The 18,803-nt window shown below is 41.4% G+C and overlaps 1 protein-coding gene across 6 annotated transcripts in view; it reads left to right on the plus strand.

The window, feature by feature from the left end:
* Positions 1 to 18,803, plus strand: part of MDM4 (MDM4 regulator of p53) — a 151,906-nt gene that overhangs the window by 25,692 nt on the left and 107,411 nt on the right. For 4 of the 6 annotated variants that reach the window (XM_084853240.1, XM_084853241.1, XM_084853239.1 and 1 more), the window contains exons 8-11: positions 1,176 to 1,333; positions 2,590 to 2,736; positions 4,194 to 4,274; positions 6,210 to 6,537. In XM_084853240.1, the coding sequence (XP_084709366.1) occupies positions 1,176 to 1,333; positions 2,590 to 2,736; positions 4,194 to 4,274; positions 6,210 to 6,537 (714 nt within the window). Of the gene's footprint in view, positions 1 to 1,175; positions 1,334 to 2,589; positions 2,737 to 4,193; positions 4,275 to 6,209; positions 11,236 to 18,803 lie in introns of those variants that run through there. The other 2 variants (XM_084853237.1, XM_084853238.1) reach the window with 1 other exon arrangement.

Below are 18,803 nucleotides of genomic sequence, written 5' to 3' on the forward strand. Positions count from 1 at the left end.
TATTTACTTGTGATAAGGCAGGATGGTACCTTGCTTGGTGAAAAGGGTCTCTCATTTGAAAGCTTTTTTGGAGGGGGAAGTTCCATAAATAGTATGGATCAGAACAGGATGCTTTTAGACTCCCCCCCCCCCCCCCCCCGGTATAGAAGTTAATCTTCCAAAGTGTGACTTTGGGCTTAATTTGCCATCTCTGCCAGATATTCATGATCCTTTGAATCGTCACACGAACGACAAATCTATAATTGAGCATAGACATTAAACATCTTCGACCACTCTGAAGGATATTTTACAATGGACAAGTACTGTATCCATTTGTCTTCCTCAATTTTTCCTTGGTTCATGTAGAAATAAAGGCTGTATTCCTACAGTCAGTGCTTAAAGCCAGTTACTGGTGAAAAATCATCTGATATCAATTTTCTTGTGTGGGAAATTTGAGAATTCATATTTTGTATGAAATATGAACATGCCCATCTTACATTCTTATTGTTATGCAATTGTTAGACTTGTAAGGTTCCCCCTTAATTTTCAGTCTCTCTCTTCTATCTTGATAGCCTGAAATTCAAAGCTAGTTTCTAAAAACAACCCTGTACCCCAAAATCAAACAGGTTTCATTATTTATACAAAGAAAGATTAGAATTCTTTGTATGTACATTCAAATACTAAATAGTCAGCTTTTGTACCTGTGAAAATTGCAGGCATGGAAAAAAGGAAGAGAGGCTGCTTTCCATGTAGCTTATAGAATAGCCTTATGATTCCAGGTGGTATAAAGCCGCTGGTAACTTGTTCAGAAGATAGAGTATTAATCATTATTGAGTTTATGGTAGGAAATGATTATAGGAACAGCTGGTTCATAATTCATCAAGTTGATCCTATTATCCCCCTTGTCAAAATTGATATTGCATGGGAACAAAAGTGAATTTGCTGGACATGAAACATATGTAGAGAGTGGCTTATAATATTTAAGGCATGGTAGAGAATCTAGCTGGGGAGACAATGGACTATTCTGCTGTATGTGTGCACATGTCTACTTGCTCTGTGGTGGGATAGAAATGCTCTGTGTAACTCAGGCAGAAGGATATAGATTTGAGAATGAACTGTGTCTCACTGGGCAAGATTCTGGCAGGTTACAAACACAACAAGCATATTCTAATCTGAACTTTGCTTGGCTCCTACAGATATCATATTGTTAGATAACCTTTCAAAAGAACAGGCCACACTGGATCTGGTGCTTGAAGAGTGGGATGTAGCTGGTCTTCCATGGTGGTTTTTAGGGAATCTGAGAAACAATTACAAATCCAGAAGTAATGGCTCAACAGATATACATACTAATCAGGTAAATGCTAGGCAACAGAATTTCCTTGATGTATATGTATAAACCTGGAGTAAGGAACCTGTGGCCATTGGCCTAATTTCATGTGGGGTAGCACAGAGAGCACTGTGAAATGCTTCAGATTTCACCCACTTTTGTCTCCGGGTCCACTTACCATCAGCAGTGGCCCCCAGTTGATTTTACCATGTGTCAATGGCCGTTGATAGGAAAAAGGTTCTTCAGTGCTGGTATGAACCACTCCTACTGGGTTTTTTTTTTCTAGGTCAGGGTTGCTTTACAGCTCAGTTTATCCTTTATTTGACTTGGTTCTTGATGGATTTCAGGGAAGAAGAAAAGCCTCCCCCCAAAAGAGGGATTTTGAAAGCAGTGCAGGATAATGGGGCAAGTAAGGATTAAGAGTATCATCCATGTTAGACTAAGGAGGAGGAGAGTCTGGTATATTATCTTGGCTTGACCCTGTCAAGACACACAGACTTTGGATGGCAAGGAATAGGAATCTGGGGGGCTAACTCTTCCCTCCCCCTAACAGTTGTCCAGTCTTACATATGGAGACTTATCTTTTGCTTTGACAAATGAGGCACTTTGGAGCTCATAATCTAGGAACACTTAAATGTGTATTTGGGTTCATTTAACTCTGTCCTTACCTCATACCTTTATTGAAGAATTTGTGTTATAACTTTAGTTTAAATGCAGGAGTGGCCCAGTAAAGCCACTCAGAACATAGAATCATAGAATAGTAGGGTTGGAAGGGGCCTACAAGGCCATCGAGTCCAACCCCCTGCTCAATGTAGGAATCCAAGTCAGAGCATTCCTGACAGATGGCTGTCCAGCCTCATCTTGAACACCTCCAGTGTGGGAGAGCCCACTACCTCCCTAGGTCATTGGTTCCATTGTTGTATTGCTCTAACAGTCAGGAGGTTTTTCCTGATGTTCAGCCGGAATCTGGCTTCCTGTAACTTGAGCCCATTATTCCATGTCCTGCTCTCTGGGATGATGGAGAAGAGATCCTGGCCTTCCTCTCTGTGACAACCTTTCAAGTACTTGAAGAGCGCTATCATATCTCCCCTTGGTGTTGTTGCAGAAGCATTCGGATAGCAATGGACAAAATTGTCAAGTCAGTTTTTCTTCTTATCCCGTGTGGCTGAATGAGAAGTGTTGGTTGGTCATATGTTGTACCTGCATTTAAGCATCCATGAGTATAATGAGAACAGGTCTTGCAGATCTGTAAATGGCGAGTCTTTCCTCCCTCGTCTCTTTAGGATGTAGATACTGCCGTTGTTTCAGATACTACTGATGACTTGTGGTTCCTCAATGAAGCTGCTTCTGATCAGTTAGATGTCACAGTCCCGACCAAAACAGTTGATAGTGGACAAGCTAATGAAGAAGGAAAAGAGGGTAGCAAAATGGTAAGCTCCAAGATCAAAGTAATTGGATGGTGGTCATCTGCCCTAATGAGTATGGAGGGTCCTGTTGCACATTTAGTCTTGCTGTTATCTTTAGTGAGCTGATAGCTTACATTTTTAGATTTGCCTTTTTACCAAAGGTATCTATGCGGTATCATAGGCTTTGTCACACATCAGAGGACAGTCCCCTGTATAAGATGTCACAAAGAACCTCTTCTGTGTTCTTGCACTAATTGGCAGGAATTCGTGTCAAGATTTCCAACTGATTCCATACATTTTTAAGAATAACTTGCATTTAAAAAATGATCTGCAGCTTTCCCCTCAAGATTAATGCACTCATATGACTATACTAGTTGCATGACATAGTTGGGCAAAATCTGAGAACTGTCATAGATAAGCAAATAATTCATAGGATTTTGGCTGTGGGAAAGCCAGTCTTGCTGTATTGTCTTTGCCAAGTTGCAATTTTACCTATAAAATGGGGATAATGGTGACAAGCAGTTGTTATGAGGAAGAATGTGTTCACTAAAAATGCTAAAATGATCTGATGAGTTGGTTACATGTATACTCAAAGGATCGTACTTACAGATTACTCTGCTGAAGTTGGAAAGATGTGTTTTCCAGGTCCAAGGGCTTATTTTACATTGTGGAGGTGTCTGAAGCTGCCCGCAGACAGCCACTTGGGAATGGAAGATGCACCTGTGTAGGAAAAGCAAGAAAATGGTTTATAGATTCACATGACAATAGTGTCTTTAGCTTGTGTGTACATGGAATTGCCTTCAGCTTCCCAGCACATGTATATTATGGGTCAATTCACACATAACAACAGCCCATGGGTTAAACAAACCATGGGTTCTCAGAGACGAGTGGGAGAGACCAGGCATGTTGCTTGCAATGCGCCATCCACTTTAGCTTTTAATCAACAGCCTACATTTGACTGCTTCATAGGTTGAGTGTGATGACCGAAGCCAGACTAAACAACACAGCTGTTAACCCTTGATTTGTTGTTGGGTTAACAGCTGGGTTTAGTCCCTAAACAACTCATCAGTCTGGGTTCAGATGTCACACTCAACAACCTATGAAGGAACTGTTTGTGGATTGTTGAGTAAAAGCTGAAGTGGTGGGTATGTGGGAGGCAGTGAGCGCTCAATCTCCCACTCATGCACAAAACCCCATGGATTCCTTAAACCATGGGAGTTGTTACATGCCAACCAGGTTTGTGTGTACATACAGTACTGAAAAAGAGGAATTTTTAATGGTCATATAAAGAGATTGTGACTTACCTTTACAGTGCAGAGTGATTCATATTTTTTAAAATTATGGGAACAGATGCAAGTCTAGAAAATATTGCTTGATTTAGATTTTGATACTAAGCACTTCCCAGGAACTTAGGAGTGGGTGATTTGTGCTTTTAAGACATTGTCATAGCTTTTTTGGCTTTTTTGATGCATATATTACAGGTGAGTGAAGTTGGATCTTCGGATGATTTTGAGGATTCACAGTGTTTAAGCGATGACACAGACATAGATGGTCCCACTGAGGTATGTGTACTTGGAGCTTAATGATTCGAGGTTTGAAATATATTTTATTGAGGTCATCAAAGCACATTGATTTAAATACATCTTAAGCAACAAAATACAATCAATCTCTTTTTGTTCTTTTGTTAATGTGTTTTAAAAGGGAAGGGCGTGTCAGACTAATTTGTTTTTAATTGGACCATCTGAACTTGCGGTAATCATCTTGTCAGCATATAAATAGCCATTTGCTGATTAAGTTAGAGAAACTGAGCATAATGTCTAGAGGGGGTAGCTGTGCTAGTTTGTTGCAGCAAAAACAACAGTCTTGTGGCACCTTAAAGACTAACAAGTTTATTCTGGCATAAGCTTTCATGGACACTGTCCACTTCAAAAGATGAGCATCCACAAAAGCTTATGCCAGAATATATTTCTTAGTCTTTAAGATGCTGCAAGGTTCTATGATTTGCTGAACATAATGGTCTCCATAGTTCAGCAGTCACAGTCTGTGCTTAGCTGTAGCCTTTCAGCTTTCTATATGATTCTTCCTTTCATTCTTTTGATGGCTGGTTAAGGGTCTGATTTGTTTATGTCCTGTATGGCCAGCTTTTTAGTTTGAGGGTCCTTATGGCTTTGAACCCAGGTACTGAGAGGCTAACTTTCAGCAAGTGGCTGAGATGTGTGTGCACAAACAGATGGATCCACCCACTATCTACTGAGGAACAAGGCTTTTACGTCTTCAGTTTTTCTTCTGGTGAATATCAGGGCTGCTGACTGAAGGCCAAATTAGGTATGACAGGGCCATTATTCATGTGTCCACTTCAGTCATAAAAAGTGGGGACTGGGTGGGGTTTTTTCTTTAAAAGAAAAGTGCCTGCTTGTGAAGGGAGCCTTGCCTCTGTACAGTCCTGCATTATCCTTCCTTACTGGAAGTGTGCCAGGAATGGAGAGAAATTACTGGAGCAATGGACTGGGAGGTAAAGCATGGAAGAGGGGCATGTTCAGTGCCTTTCACTTCTGTGCTTCTTTAACTGTTAAAGCAAGATACCCCATCCTCACTTTATAAGTGAATGGTGCAGACATGTGAGAAGAAATGTGTATCTTGCCACCATCATGTCTAATTTGGTTGTGGTATTTCTATATTTGGGAGAGGGACCTGAATGTAAATCTCTTGATGAATGGAATGCTTCCACTGGGGATAGATTCACTGGGCAGATTCAGTATAGTCTCACATCTTGGCTAAATGATTGTGAAAGGTGTTTTTTTTTTTTTTTTTAAGATGCATTCAGGACTAGATGGATCAACACATCAGTTCTTGGGTTCTGGTCCTCAAAATGAATCAAGTCTGTGGAGAAAATAGACACAATCTATATTAATGTGGCAATGTTTTAGTTAGTTTCTGGAAAAAAATCCCCTTTAATCCTTCCACAAGGACATTCTCCGTCCATCTCAGTGGATGCCACTGTTTCTTTCATTATTCTGTGCTCCATTTTTCTTTTCCGGTTTTCCTTTGCAATAGAAGTGTGCTCTCTGCTCTTCATAGATTGCAGAATCAAGCTTTGATTCTTTTTAGTTTAGTTTGGTGTGTGTGCCAGCTTGACAAATTGGGCTGTCCCTGGCACCGGACAACTGAATTATAGCTCTAAACTCAAAAAGCCATTGCCCTTGGTGTATAGGGTAATCAAATAAGCCACCATCAATTGTGTAGATTCAACAGATTTTATATAATTATAGAGCCTGAGAAATATGCTTCTAACTGACTCAAGGAGTTACCTACCCTTGAATTTAGAATGGGGCATTGAAAATTCAATATAGTGAGCAGAATGAGAAATGGTTTTCCTCCAGAGATATCTGGGCAGAGGTAATGGTGAGGTTCAGCAAAAAGGGCTTACAGAAGGAGAGGAGCAGTATGTGTGAATCCACTAACCTGTGATTGGTTTGACTGCCTCTTTCACTCATCAGGACTGTTGGCAATGTACCAAATGCAAGATGTTCAACTCTCCCATTAAACGGTACTGTTTCCGCTGTTGGGCCTTACGGAAAGACTGGTTCTCTGACTGCCCCAAGCTAGCACATTCTCTCTCCACATCCAATATTGCCACAATGCAAAATAAAGAGGACACAGAAGGGATGGATGTCCCAGACTGCCGAAGGACAGTGTCCGCTCCAATTGTACGACCCAAAGACCTGTGCAAATCCGAAGTCAAATCCAACCTAAGCCCTAAAAGCTCCATGGATTCCCTGGATCTGGCACAGGGGTGTGAAGGCAGAGAGCCTTCACTGCAGTTTGGTAAGTGCAAAGAAAAGGAAGAAGAAGTGCAATCCTTAGAGAGTAGCAAAGAATTGCTGAAGCCTTGCCTTGTGTGCCAGAAGAGGCCACGGAATGGGAATATTGTCCATGGAAAGACAGCTCACCTAGTGGCCTGTTTCACATGTGCAAAAATGTTAAAGAAAGGTCGCTCACCTTGCCCAGTGTGTAAGAAACAGATTCAGACGGTGATCAGGACTTTCATAGCATAGCTGTGTCACTTGTTGGGGGCTGCAGGGAAATGGTGGTCAACCTCTAAAAGGTAATGTTATATAATCAGATGTATATTTTTCTCATTAGAGAAGCCAGATACAACTCAAAGAAAGGAAGCACGAATTTAGAAAAGACATATTGTCTACAGTGAATTAGAACAAAATTTCGCAGCCATTTATGCAGCATGAAAATTAACATGCAGTTGCATTGTGTTGAAATGGCTATCATGGATCAGATACACGTTTTCAGCTTGTTTAATATGTGAACTACTTGAATGGAAGCCAAGAACTCCGGATTATTGCTAGTTATTGCTCCTGGTTAACTGACTGTTTATTAATGCTCTGAACAACATATTTATGTAGCATAGTGCCAGTTCTGAAATCCAGAAGTCAAGCCGTTTGTGAGTTTGTGTCAAGCTGTTTAGAAAACTTCTTTAACTTCAAAGAGTTCAAGGGTAAAAATTCAAGAGTAAAAGTTTCAGCTGGGTTTTTCCCCTTACAGTTAATTTAAACTGCAGAGGATGGATATCTGGTTTTACACAGATCTTGTGGTTGTTTTTGAAGTTATTCCTCATAGGAGGCTGGAATGAATACATGTGAAGAATTTATCTGTCCTCCAGGTGGTATAGTCCCTGGTATGAACTGTTGGTAAGGCTGCCTTGAAGTCCAAGGCTCCATTCATATATTGCTGTGTATAGAGTCAATGTATGGTCAGGTATCATGATCACATATACCCCTACCCGATGTCCATGCAAGGGGTGTTCTAGTAGAATAGAGTTCTACATCCTATTTGTGCAATTGTAACCCCTCAAAAGTTGGGGATAATGACATTCAGTTTGGATTTGTGTGCTTTAGGCTCTACTCACATAGGCCCCTCTACACCCAAATGGCATCCAGTCCTCATTGGAGCTGTGAACCCCCCACTGTATGTAGGCTTTACACAGAACTATGTCTGAATAGTATATAAAGATGCAGCTAATCATGTGATTGTTGCATTTGGGCTGGCACGTGCAAGATATAGTTGTTCCAGATATTAAGCCCTTAGAAGCTCTTCCTGTTTTCTAAGTTATGGTGAGTTCATAAAGACAAAAAAATAATGCAACTTTATTTGTAGCTTCTGTGTCAGAAAATCAGTCCAAGTTACCTCCTCCCTAACTAAACACAGAACTATGCATGCTAATTGTGTGGTATCTGAATGGTAACTAAAGGAACTTGCTGTTTGTTTGAACAACTACTTGGTTGCTTGGTACTCTTAATTTTTCAAAGGTGACTGACAGAGGGCCCTTTGAGTAGCCAAATCATATTTAGTAAGAGGGAAATATATATGGATATTATACAGAATATAATAAAAAACAAGCTTGTATTTAGCCAGGATAGGCGTTATCAAACTCACAAATCCATGGAAGCAGGATTGCACTGCCTGTATTCACCCATACAAGCCCCCAACAGTATTCTGCGAAAGATCTTGTAATTGTTTACTCTCCCTGTTCTGATCGTGCTTGTCACCTTGCTGTTGTTCCTTCCTTAGCTAGCTGGTCTCCCCTTGTCCTCTCTCTCCCCCCCCCCCCCCCCCGGGCTGCAGGATAAGTGTATAGGATGATACAGGGCTAGGCTGGTGCTATAAAGACAAATAGCTCTCTGCACTGCATACTAAAGTTAGGATTACAGAAATTGTTCTGATGTGCTGGTAATCTAATATCCCATAACCTTTCTTCTGGGCACCTTTATTTTCTGGTACAATTTAATGATGAAGAGTCCTGGGGAGTGAGGCATCTTGCACTTTAAAACCTTTTAAATTATACACATCTTAGTATCTATTTACCCCATTCTTTGGGAGCACTGCAAGATTGTTTCCAGCCATCTATTTTCTGTAGGTCCTGGGCCAATGTTAGAAGTGGCACTAGTAGTGAATGCTCCAGTGCTTTAGAATTCCAGTACAGCTTAATGGTTACAGTTTGGGTGATCACCTGACCTTGACCTCCCTTGGGCATCACCCTTATCTGTTCTAAGCCCTTTTAAAGCAAGACTGCCCCTGAGGGCATGCAGCTTAACTGGTCTTAAACTGCAGAAAGGCCTGTGTAGATCTTCTTCCCTTGCTTTCCTTTTTAATCCAGAGGGGTAGTCTTGTTAGTTGCAGCTAAAACAATTTTGTGGCACCTTAAAGAGTAACACATGTATTCTGGCATAAGCTTAAGCAGACAGCGTCCACAAAAGCTTAAGCCAAATATATTTGTTAGTCTTTAAGGTGCTACAAGATTCTTTGTTTTCTTTAGTATGCAGTCAGGCTCTCCAGTTCCCTGCAGTATAGGGTGTATACCAACTAGCTACACCACAAGGCTCTTGAGACTACCTTTTTGCTTGCATTGTTGGAAGGAACAATGCACATCAGTGAACAATTGCCACTCCCTTAACACTGAGCTACCCATTGGGCTATTGCTGTCCCTGCATTTAAAGTAGGCTTTGGGAAAGCAAGAGCAGAGAAGAATAACTGGTGTAATTGCTGTGTCTTATCTACTGTGGTCATTAACAGCCCTTTCTGGGCTGGCTGCATAGCTTGACTAGCTAAGTTTATTTTGGAGGAGGTTGCTTTTTATTGTGAGGTTAGCACTAGGAACTATAGCTCCTAATCAACATCTCTGTGGGTGATACTTAAATTATTTGCCACTTATTCTACTTACACCACTTACACCTCATCCTTCAACTTCCAGCAAGCTTTCTATAGTTGACCATCCCAAATGGGGGAAGGTTGAGAGCACTCAGCAGTATAAACATGCTTTCCTCATAATTCCTCTGCCAGTGCACCTTTTTGTGTATTGCATAGATATTGATAATGTTGTGATTATTACTTTTAGTTTCTCGTTGACTGTGTTTGGTGTGATAGGTTAAAGGTGGCTTGTGTTTCCATGGTATCCTGAATAACTGGTGGGGAGCAGTGCATCTCCCCATGGGGAGATGAATGAGTTTCCTACATGGAAATAGCTCAGTATTTCTCCATGTAGGAGAAATGTGCTTTCTCCCTCTGCATTATTTTGTGGAAGCACAAAAAGAGAAGACAATTTATGCTTCCCCTTACTTACTCTTCCATATGACACGAGCTGCCACCCTAGGCTGAATATGTACTAAGCTGCCATTTGATGCATCCAGGATGATTCCTTTGCTGCTTCAAGTTAGCTGTATTTAAGAGTCTGATCCTGGGAGCTAAGCAATCTTCTATCTATATATTGTCTTTTATATGCATATGATGCACCTTAGACAGGTGTCCTTAACTAGTGTATTGGAGTAGCTCTTGATGGCAGAATTGGAAACTTGCCAAATTGGTGTGTGTCTCATGCTCAGCCTGATAAACCTTGGGGCATAGTCATAATCCTGAAAACATTTCCTCTGGATACTGTGAGCCATTTCCCCAAAGTTTTAAAAATTGTTTACTGTTTAAATAACCCTAGTTCTGTGTGTGTGAGTGAGAGAGAGAGAGAGAGAGAAGCTGGGTGACTGACTGACTGACAGACTGGTGACAATTTGTTGCAGGCAGCTTATATCTGTAATGAAATTGTACTGTAATGTATGAGATGTGTATTGTACTTGTCTTTGGTAGCTCAAAGCCGTGAGTACTGTGTGGCCATTTAACCTGGAGAGGTTTTTAAACACAGACACCTAGTCCAGTGTGTATTGCCAGATCTTGTTGATTACAGTAGTCTGAGAATGCAAGCCATTCAACAGCCAACTGTCAAAAGTACCAGCTAGCTTCACAGTATTCAGCTGCTGGTTCGAAGCTGATGGCTTTTATGAGTGAATAAATTATTTACTAAACGTTAATTTAAGGTGCTAGAGAGAAACCAGTGTCTGTTTCCACAACACTGATGATTTATTGCTGAGCAGAAAGAGCAAGTGATTAATTTAGGGATTTATCAGATATGATAATTTAGGGATTTATCAGATATGATAATTTAGGGATTTATCAGATATGAAAACTTACTTTTTGAGAGCCATTTATTTAAAACCTCAGAACAGATAATTTTATAGAATGTATACAGCTGATCACAGTTTATTATGTGGAAGAAAGACCATGTTAACCTGCAGTAACTATGTATCTCACTTGATAGATTTTAGGTTGTTATAGTGAATGTTTTTCTTGTCCCCTCCTCAACTGCTAAAAGTAAAACAAAGCTATAGCTTGTGTTATTGGGACTAAAATGGGAATCTAAAATTAGGACCCTTCATAACCTGTCAGATTATTAGAAGGGCTAGTTATTAGTTATCTCATGGATGCGAATATATTACCTGACTTCTAAGGTTAAATGTCATTTCAAGGAGACTTTCCCCAACATCACTGTCAACTACAATACCAAACCTATAAGCAAAAAAGGCCTGAAGATGTACTTGGAAAGAGTTTTAAGTTGTCTTCATGACACTCAAAAATATTGTTAAAATAGCCTGACTGTGTGTATATTAAACTTTTAAAACAACTTAGAATCACTTCGCACTTCTTTCAACAGTAAACTTAAACACCACATTCTAAGGATAGGACTAGACATTATACTCAAAATGGGGTTGTTACCGAAAATGGCAGCTCCACAGAGTTCTCCTCTTCCCCCTCTGTCATGATGTCATGTAAGTTTCACATCCTCACTGCTGGATGCTACTGACAACGTTTGAGAAATGACATATGTAAGCAAGCCTAAATATTATGTAGTGCGGGAGATAACTCACAATGTTTTTGGCAGCAGCACAGTGTGTAGCATAACTTTTAGATCTATCTAGAGCCTGGGCAGATCCCTCCCATTTGTCTTAATTCTTTCCCGTTCTTTCATTCTAATCCTGTATTGGGCAATTGTGGTCCAGGGAGGCTGTGGGTTGGAAGTGATCTTGTATTTTAGGTGACTGTGTAGGCCTAATTGGCCCTCTACTTTGTACTGTTTCCTGTAATTGTTTAAAATTTGCAAGTTAATTAAATGCAATGCTACCCCATACTCTGAGTCATGTGGCACTCTAGAAGGAGCTGTTCAAATGATAATCCCTATCTCCAATGCAAGGTAGCCTCACTGTGACTCACTAATTAAACTTTGGAAGATAAAGTAATTGGCATGTTGCATTAACTTTTTCCCAGCTAGATCTGTAAATGGCTTTTGTGCAGAATACACCTAAAATGCCAACCAGAGCAAATGGTGTTTGAGTTTGAGTGGGGATCTATACTAGAAACCTTTCGATTCCTGCATCTGCAGATCAGTTACCCCAATTGCATGTTATAACATCTCTGGTCTTACCCAGTGCTGAACTTCATTACTGCACTGACTAAAATCACAGCTTGAAATTCAACAAATGGGGCCTCTGCTGTTTTGCTGTTATTCATGGTTTCTATTATATCAGTGTTGTGAAATGGGCTGTGCTGCATGTTCCCCAAAAGGACAAGAGAACCTTTTCTTTTTCTAAGTGCTGCTTAGGGATTTCAACCATGTGGAATAATACTCTATAGATATTTATATGAACTGATGTGGTGGTGTGGTTAGTGTCAGACTCTGACTATGGGAAGGCCCAAGCTCAGGTCCCTACTCAGCCATGAAGCTCACAGGGCAGTTGTGAGGCTAAAAGAAGGGAGGGGGCCATGCGTGCGATCCTGAGCTTCTTGAAGGAAGGGTGGGCTAAAAATGTAATAAGTGCTCTGTCTAGCCACTTCAGCTGTCACTAAAGAAGAACATTTGAGAAAGAGAATGGTCTGGAATGGGGACAAGATTCTTAGTGAAAGAAGTTCCCACAAAATCATCAGAATTGCTCCTCTGACAAACCTCACAACTCTACACATCACCTTCAGATTCAGAACTGTTCCTCTCAGATTCCCCATTGCACTGGACAAAACAGTTTTACAGCCACTGCTTCCTCTCTGCAGGTTGGTGTGAGCTTGACCATCCAAATGGCCAAGATGATCCACTGCACTGATGGTATGCTAATACTGATCATCAGTAGGAAGCTTTGAATAATAAAACAGCATGGTTCAAATACCTTTTTAGACCTGAACAATAATTTCTGGCACAATTCTAAGTAACTTGGTACTAATAACAAGATAGTGTCTTCTAATACTTTGGAAACGAGATTGAGTCTAAATATACACCTGTGACTAGAAAGTGTGCTTTGACTGATTAAAGCTGTAAAGCATTTGGATTAACTTCATATTTGCTGCAGTAAATGAGCTGCTGCTACTATTACAGTTTCGTTGTAGTCTTGGATAATATTACATCTACATGTGTCAGTGTGCTTTTCTAAAAACACCAGGCTTGGGGATGAAAATGAATGTGCCTGATCATGTTTGATTGATGTTGGCTAGAAACACAGAATGGGTAGCAAACATTTTATCTGCACTTATGTATTTGTTTTCTGTTCCAAAAAGGCAATTTGTTAATCTTTACCCCCACTATTTTTTCCTCTGAATACATTTCCAGGAGAGGTGAAAATCTGTGTTGCCTGCTGGCTGGGTCACAGACTTAATCAGAAGACGCTAGTGATCATTTTCACTATATTACAATGCTTTTATCCAATTAAATTGACAGCGCTGTGTTCTTGACTTTTCTTATGCAAATAAAATTAGTATAATTTTGTAGGGGCTTGTTAACAGATTTCTTTTTTTAGTAGATGTAAAATGGAAGCTAACCAGTGCTACTTGAGGAAAGACCTAATTTATTTATGAATTAAGTGTAATGGGAATTTGCCAAAGAGAGCTCCTTGAGAATTAACTACTTGACAATTTTGTTCCATCTCTTTAATAGCATAACTTTTGGGATCAGGCAGACATAATTAAGCTAGGGAGACTGTAGGTGAGGTTTATGAACTTGAGCACACTCTGGGAGAGAGCGGAGGACAGGAAGGCCTGGCGTGCTGTGGTCCATGGGGTCATGAAGAGTCGGACACAACTTAACGACTGAACAACAAGGTGAGGTTTGAATTGTCAGACTTCACTGAAAGCTGCTGTAATTGAGTGTGTGTGTGTGTGTGTGTGTGTGTGTGTGTGTGTGGAGATTCTTTTACAGAACCCTTTTTAAAGGAAGCTATATTAATCTGTATAACATATTGACAGGCAAATCATTTCTATGCCTCAGTTTCACCAAGCCCAGAGTGTTTTTCTTCTCTTCCACACCATCATAGCATTTTCTGTCTAAATGATAAGATAGTCCACTACTTGGTAGGAAAAGCCTTGTTGCTCTAAATATCTGAAGTATTGTTCTGCCACAACTAGATGGCAGCAGTTACATACAAGAAGTTATCACCTTTCAAGCTTTGTAATATTTACACATTACCTGCCCCTCGCATCACAGCCCTCAGCGCTTCAAGCCTTCTCCCTGTTAGGCAGGAAAGTCTGAAGGGGGCTTCTACTCACATTCACCTGAATGTGTGTAGAAGCCTCTTTAGTGGCAAGCCCTCCTTATTAGGGCTCCCAGTCACAAAGAAGATTCTAGTTGTGTTCAAGTGAATGTGAATAGAATCCCGCTTCAGACTTTCCTGCTTAATGTGGGGAAGGTTGGGAACTGTAAGAGTGGGGCCATGCATGAGGATGCTGAAGGATGGTTGTGGTGCCCACAGCCTCATGGGCTTATATCGTGTTCAGGCATAACGCTGGGGGAAGGGTTTTTTTTGCCAGGGATTTGGAGTGAAGTGTCATCAGTATACTGATGAAACTGAGCTCTATTTCTCCTTGTCTGAGTCAGGTGAGTTAGTGGAAGTGCTGAATTGGTGCCTGGATTCAATAGTGGGCTGTATGATGGTCAGTGAACTGAACTTAAATCCTGACAAGATGGGCATGCTGTGAATAGATGATAGTTGTGTCTGGGAAGAAGGTGTTCAATCTTTTCTGGATGAATTATACTCCCCCTGAAAGAGCAGGGAATGCCTACTCCTTTATCAACCGGCCTGTTCTTTAAGATCATCCGCTGAGACCTTTCTCCATGTACCTCCTCCATCAGGGGTATGAAGATGCTCTACAAGGGTGGAGCTTTCTCAGCTGTAGCTCCCTGGTTATGAAATTTCCTTCCCAAAGAGGTTTGGCTGGTACTGACAGGGCTACTATTAAGTGCTAGCCTAAAAACATTTTCTTTTTTTAACCCAGGCATTTTAATGGATTTTACACATCTCAGCTGAGCAAGTTTGGTGTGTTAAATGTTCTACCTGCTGTTTCCTTGTTTTTGTATCTGTTTTATGCTGTACACTGCCATGAAGTCTGATAAGATGGATCTTGGTATAAAATGTATTAAATAAATATCTGCTTGTCTTTCTCTTGGCTATTTTCCACAGACAAGATGAATGTGAACTCTATTTAATAATAAAATAAATAATAAAGGCCAGTTCCACTCCTTCCACAATGACAACCACCCATCTCTCACTGGTCTAAAACCCCTTACCAAGGTTTCCAATTACATGTTGACTAATTTTAACTAAAGCTTCTTTCTATCCCCATTGGTATTGTCAGTCTTTTCTACACACTCAGGGTTACATCCAACATTAGGTGAGTGAATTTCCATTTGTTCTGCTCCCACAGATCTACTCCAGAGCATCCCTGAATTCTCCAGAGCAGATTTTGGGGCTGCAGGTGAGAAAGGGAATTCATTGCCAACAAACAGCATTGGATAAAATCCAATGCATGTTTACCTTAATGGGGCTTACTCCTGAGTAAGGGGTTGCATATGATGGCAACCTTACTCGTTCAGTATTTTTTTCCTATTGCTGTGGCCCAGTTCACGCTAATTTTTTTTTTAAAAAAACTACTTTCTGTGTCTCCTGAGATTTGAACGTTGCTATTATATGTGGTGTCTCTTCTCCACACACCCCACCCTGACCCCAAGCTCTCTAGACAGCTTGGGCTGGTCTGTGGGAAGGAGTGGCGGTATATTTCTGTGAACTTACAGAACTCTAAGTTCAGAGTGGTTGGGTGACCAGCCAGATGGGCGATTAATAAATTTAATAAATAAACTTGCATCATTGCTTTTGCCAGACATTAGGCTGGCTTGGGCTTCTTTTTACCTGTTTCTGGCTGAATAGGAGCCATCTGTCCCTGGATTGCCCTTTTAGACACAGTGAGTTTTCTCTCTCTTTTAAGCAGAGGAGAACTTATTAGAGAGTTATGACATTGTTAACCTCTGAATCTGCCTATTTGACAGTGTGTAGTCTTTTCAAATGCTTCCAAATTCTTTCAGTGCATTCACTTTGCATTAAAGAAAGAAAATGCAGCAGTGGATTCTCTGCACAGATCTGTTTAATTATACTCTGCTTCACAAGGCACAAATGTTGTGCGTACCAAGATCTGGATTTTTAAAACTGTCTTAGGGAGCAGTCCTATGCATGTTTAGACAGAGAAAAGGCCTACTCTGTCTAAACATCTGCTCTCTGTAGGCCTTCTCTCTGTCTAAACATGCATAGGATTGTGCCCTTAAATGGTCTAGTCTGGGGGTGGGCAGAAGGAAGATCTCCAGATTTTTTAGACTTCAACTCCCAGAAGTTGTCAGGAATTCTGGGTGTTGAAATCTAAAACATCAGATCTACTTTCTGCCCACCCCTGCTCTAGTGCAATGGATGGACCAAAGCCCTGGGCTGTGCTTCCATCCCTGTTCATGACTTAGTTGTCATTGGGCTGCATGCCAGTCATCTGTTAAGTTATTGCTGAAGTGCCCTAGAAATGCATAAAGGCCATGTTCTAAGCTCTGTGCAAATATAGTAAGACAGCCCTGGCCCCGGAAGACTTGGTGGCAAAAGATAAATTCCATGAAGACTGAGATGGTAAAGATAATGGTTTGGTATGAGCAGTGAGAGCTAAGATGCATCAGTGAACCAGGCAAATCTCTTGTGCGAGTTCAGAGACAGTTACAGTGTAATGGATGAAAGACCACAACTTCCTATGCTGTTTGACACTTGTAGCTTTTCATTCACAATAGTTTCACCCTGGAAGGCAAACCATCTATGCTCTGTTTCAGTTGAATTGGACAGTGAGGCCTAGTTACATGCATTATCTGCAGTGGTGTGGGACCAGTTACTGTAATGTTGCTACCATTCCAGTGGATCCAGTTTTAAGGCAGAGTAACTACCCTCTGTCTCAAAGTTAACTGGGAATTCCCAAGCTATCTACTCATTGTGCATTTCTGAGCCATGAGTTCAAGATTCTTGTGCTGTCTCATGCTTGACATCTCCAGTTTGAACAAACTGCAAATGAGGCAGCGGGAACTTGTTTGGAGATAGAAATCTTTGAGGAATGAGTCGGTTTGAGCAATGTGTGTTCTTGAAGTTTTACCATGTTCCATTTTATTTCCTGCTTTCCAGCTGTCAGCTACAGTGATGGCTTTGTGATTTATGTTGATTCTATATCTCCTGTGTTGTTTGCCTGGCTTCCGATGTCACCAGAATCCCTATTTTAACTAAAGTGACTTGCTGTGTGTTGATGAATAGTGCATGTGGGTTAGCTGACTGTGGAATTTCCTGCAGATTTTACTGCATAAGAAGTCTGTTTTTACCTAATAAGATGGTTGGAGAGATCCTGAATCTCTGAAGTAATAAACAGTAATTGATGACAAAGTTGGACATCCTTAGGAAAATAATCTGAGGGAAGAGCAGCTACTCATAGGGTTAGCAAAAGGCCCAAAGGGACAGTCCTCACATAGGACTAGAGAATGATTGCAGTGACATGCTAATAAGAACTTCTGCCTGGTTATCCTATTGCAAACCTGTTCCTTACTAATCCATCAACAAGATATGTTAATCATAGCCAAACACAGGCACAATTCTCCTTGTAATTCTGAGCATGCTCAGACGTGTAGTGCAGAGCTGCAAACTAGGCATTCATCTCCTTCCCTGATGAGTCAAGATTGGATAGGGAAGACCAGCACCATTCCCACCCTCATTTTTTCCAGAGATGTGGTCCTTGTACACCCATCCTCCATAGCAGCATGAAATCAGCTTCACAATGTAGTGACTCCTATTGGTGTTGTGTGTCAAGGGGGTTATAAAGGGAGTACTTTGGGGGATGTTGCAGTTAAAGTGGAACCCAGGAAGGTGCCCCCGTATGGAGTCTGACCATTGGTCCATGCTCAGCATTGTCTATAATGGGTGGGCACCAGTGATCCTCCAGATAATGTTGACCTCCAACTTGCCACAGCCAGCAAGGCCTGGGATGATAGGCATTGAAGGCCACAGGTTACTCACCCCTGCTTTGTACTGACTGGCAGTAGCTCTCCAGGGTTTCAGACAGGAGCCTTTCCCTGCCCTACCTGGAGATGCCAAGGATTGAACTGGGGACATTTTGCATGCCAAGCTCATGCTGCACCACTGAGGTGTTACCCTTGCTCCAGAAGAGATGAAATATGAACTCCACTAAGCCTTACTGCTCCTCAGCTTGCATTGTCGCTTCTCTTCTCTGAAATATGCTGGGAACCCCACCCCATTAATTTCAGTATCCAGGGTTTTCAATAACTTGGGCCCTTGTTAGAACACTTCACTTGCTGGAACCAATCAATGTAAGCTTTTTCCAGGTGCTTCAGTTGAGGCACACATTTACAAACCCATTTCTTCAATTCAGTATTATGTGCCTTGTCTTAGGGATTCTTATAACGCAGTCCAGAGCATTACTGGATCCCAGCTTGGTGTTTGCGAAACAGTGATAAAGAATGCAATGGTTCTGTCCCTCAGCCACTGCTTACCATGGAAAGGTCAGGGACAGACGGCGGGGCCAGTGCATGTGGGGACATTGGGGGCGGGGCAACTGTGTGCAATCTTGTGCCCCTTACATGCATTGCTCTACCCCATTCTGGCATAACACCTGAACATAGCGGTGCTACTTCATACGTTTCCAAGGCCTGCCATTCTTCCAAGGACTTTGGGACAGCATACACGGCTCTTCCCTTTATCCTGTCTGAAGGTCACCCAGGGAGCTTCACAGAGGAGTGGGGGCCCTAGTCCAACACCCTAACCCAGCTTTCCCCAACCTGATGCCCTCCCAATGTGTTGGACTATGATTCTATTCCCAGCCAGCATGGCTGGGAAAGGTGGGAGTTGCAGTCCAATGTCACTGGA

Source organism: Heloderma suspectum, chromosome 4 (genome assembly GCF_057233095.1).
Source record: "Heloderma suspectum isolate Gila_16-S chromosome 4, 16-S_ref, whole genome shotgun sequence".
Classification (NCBI taxonomy): Eukaryota; Metazoa; Chordata; class Lepidosauria; order Squamata; family Helodermatidae; genus Heloderma; species Heloderma suspectum.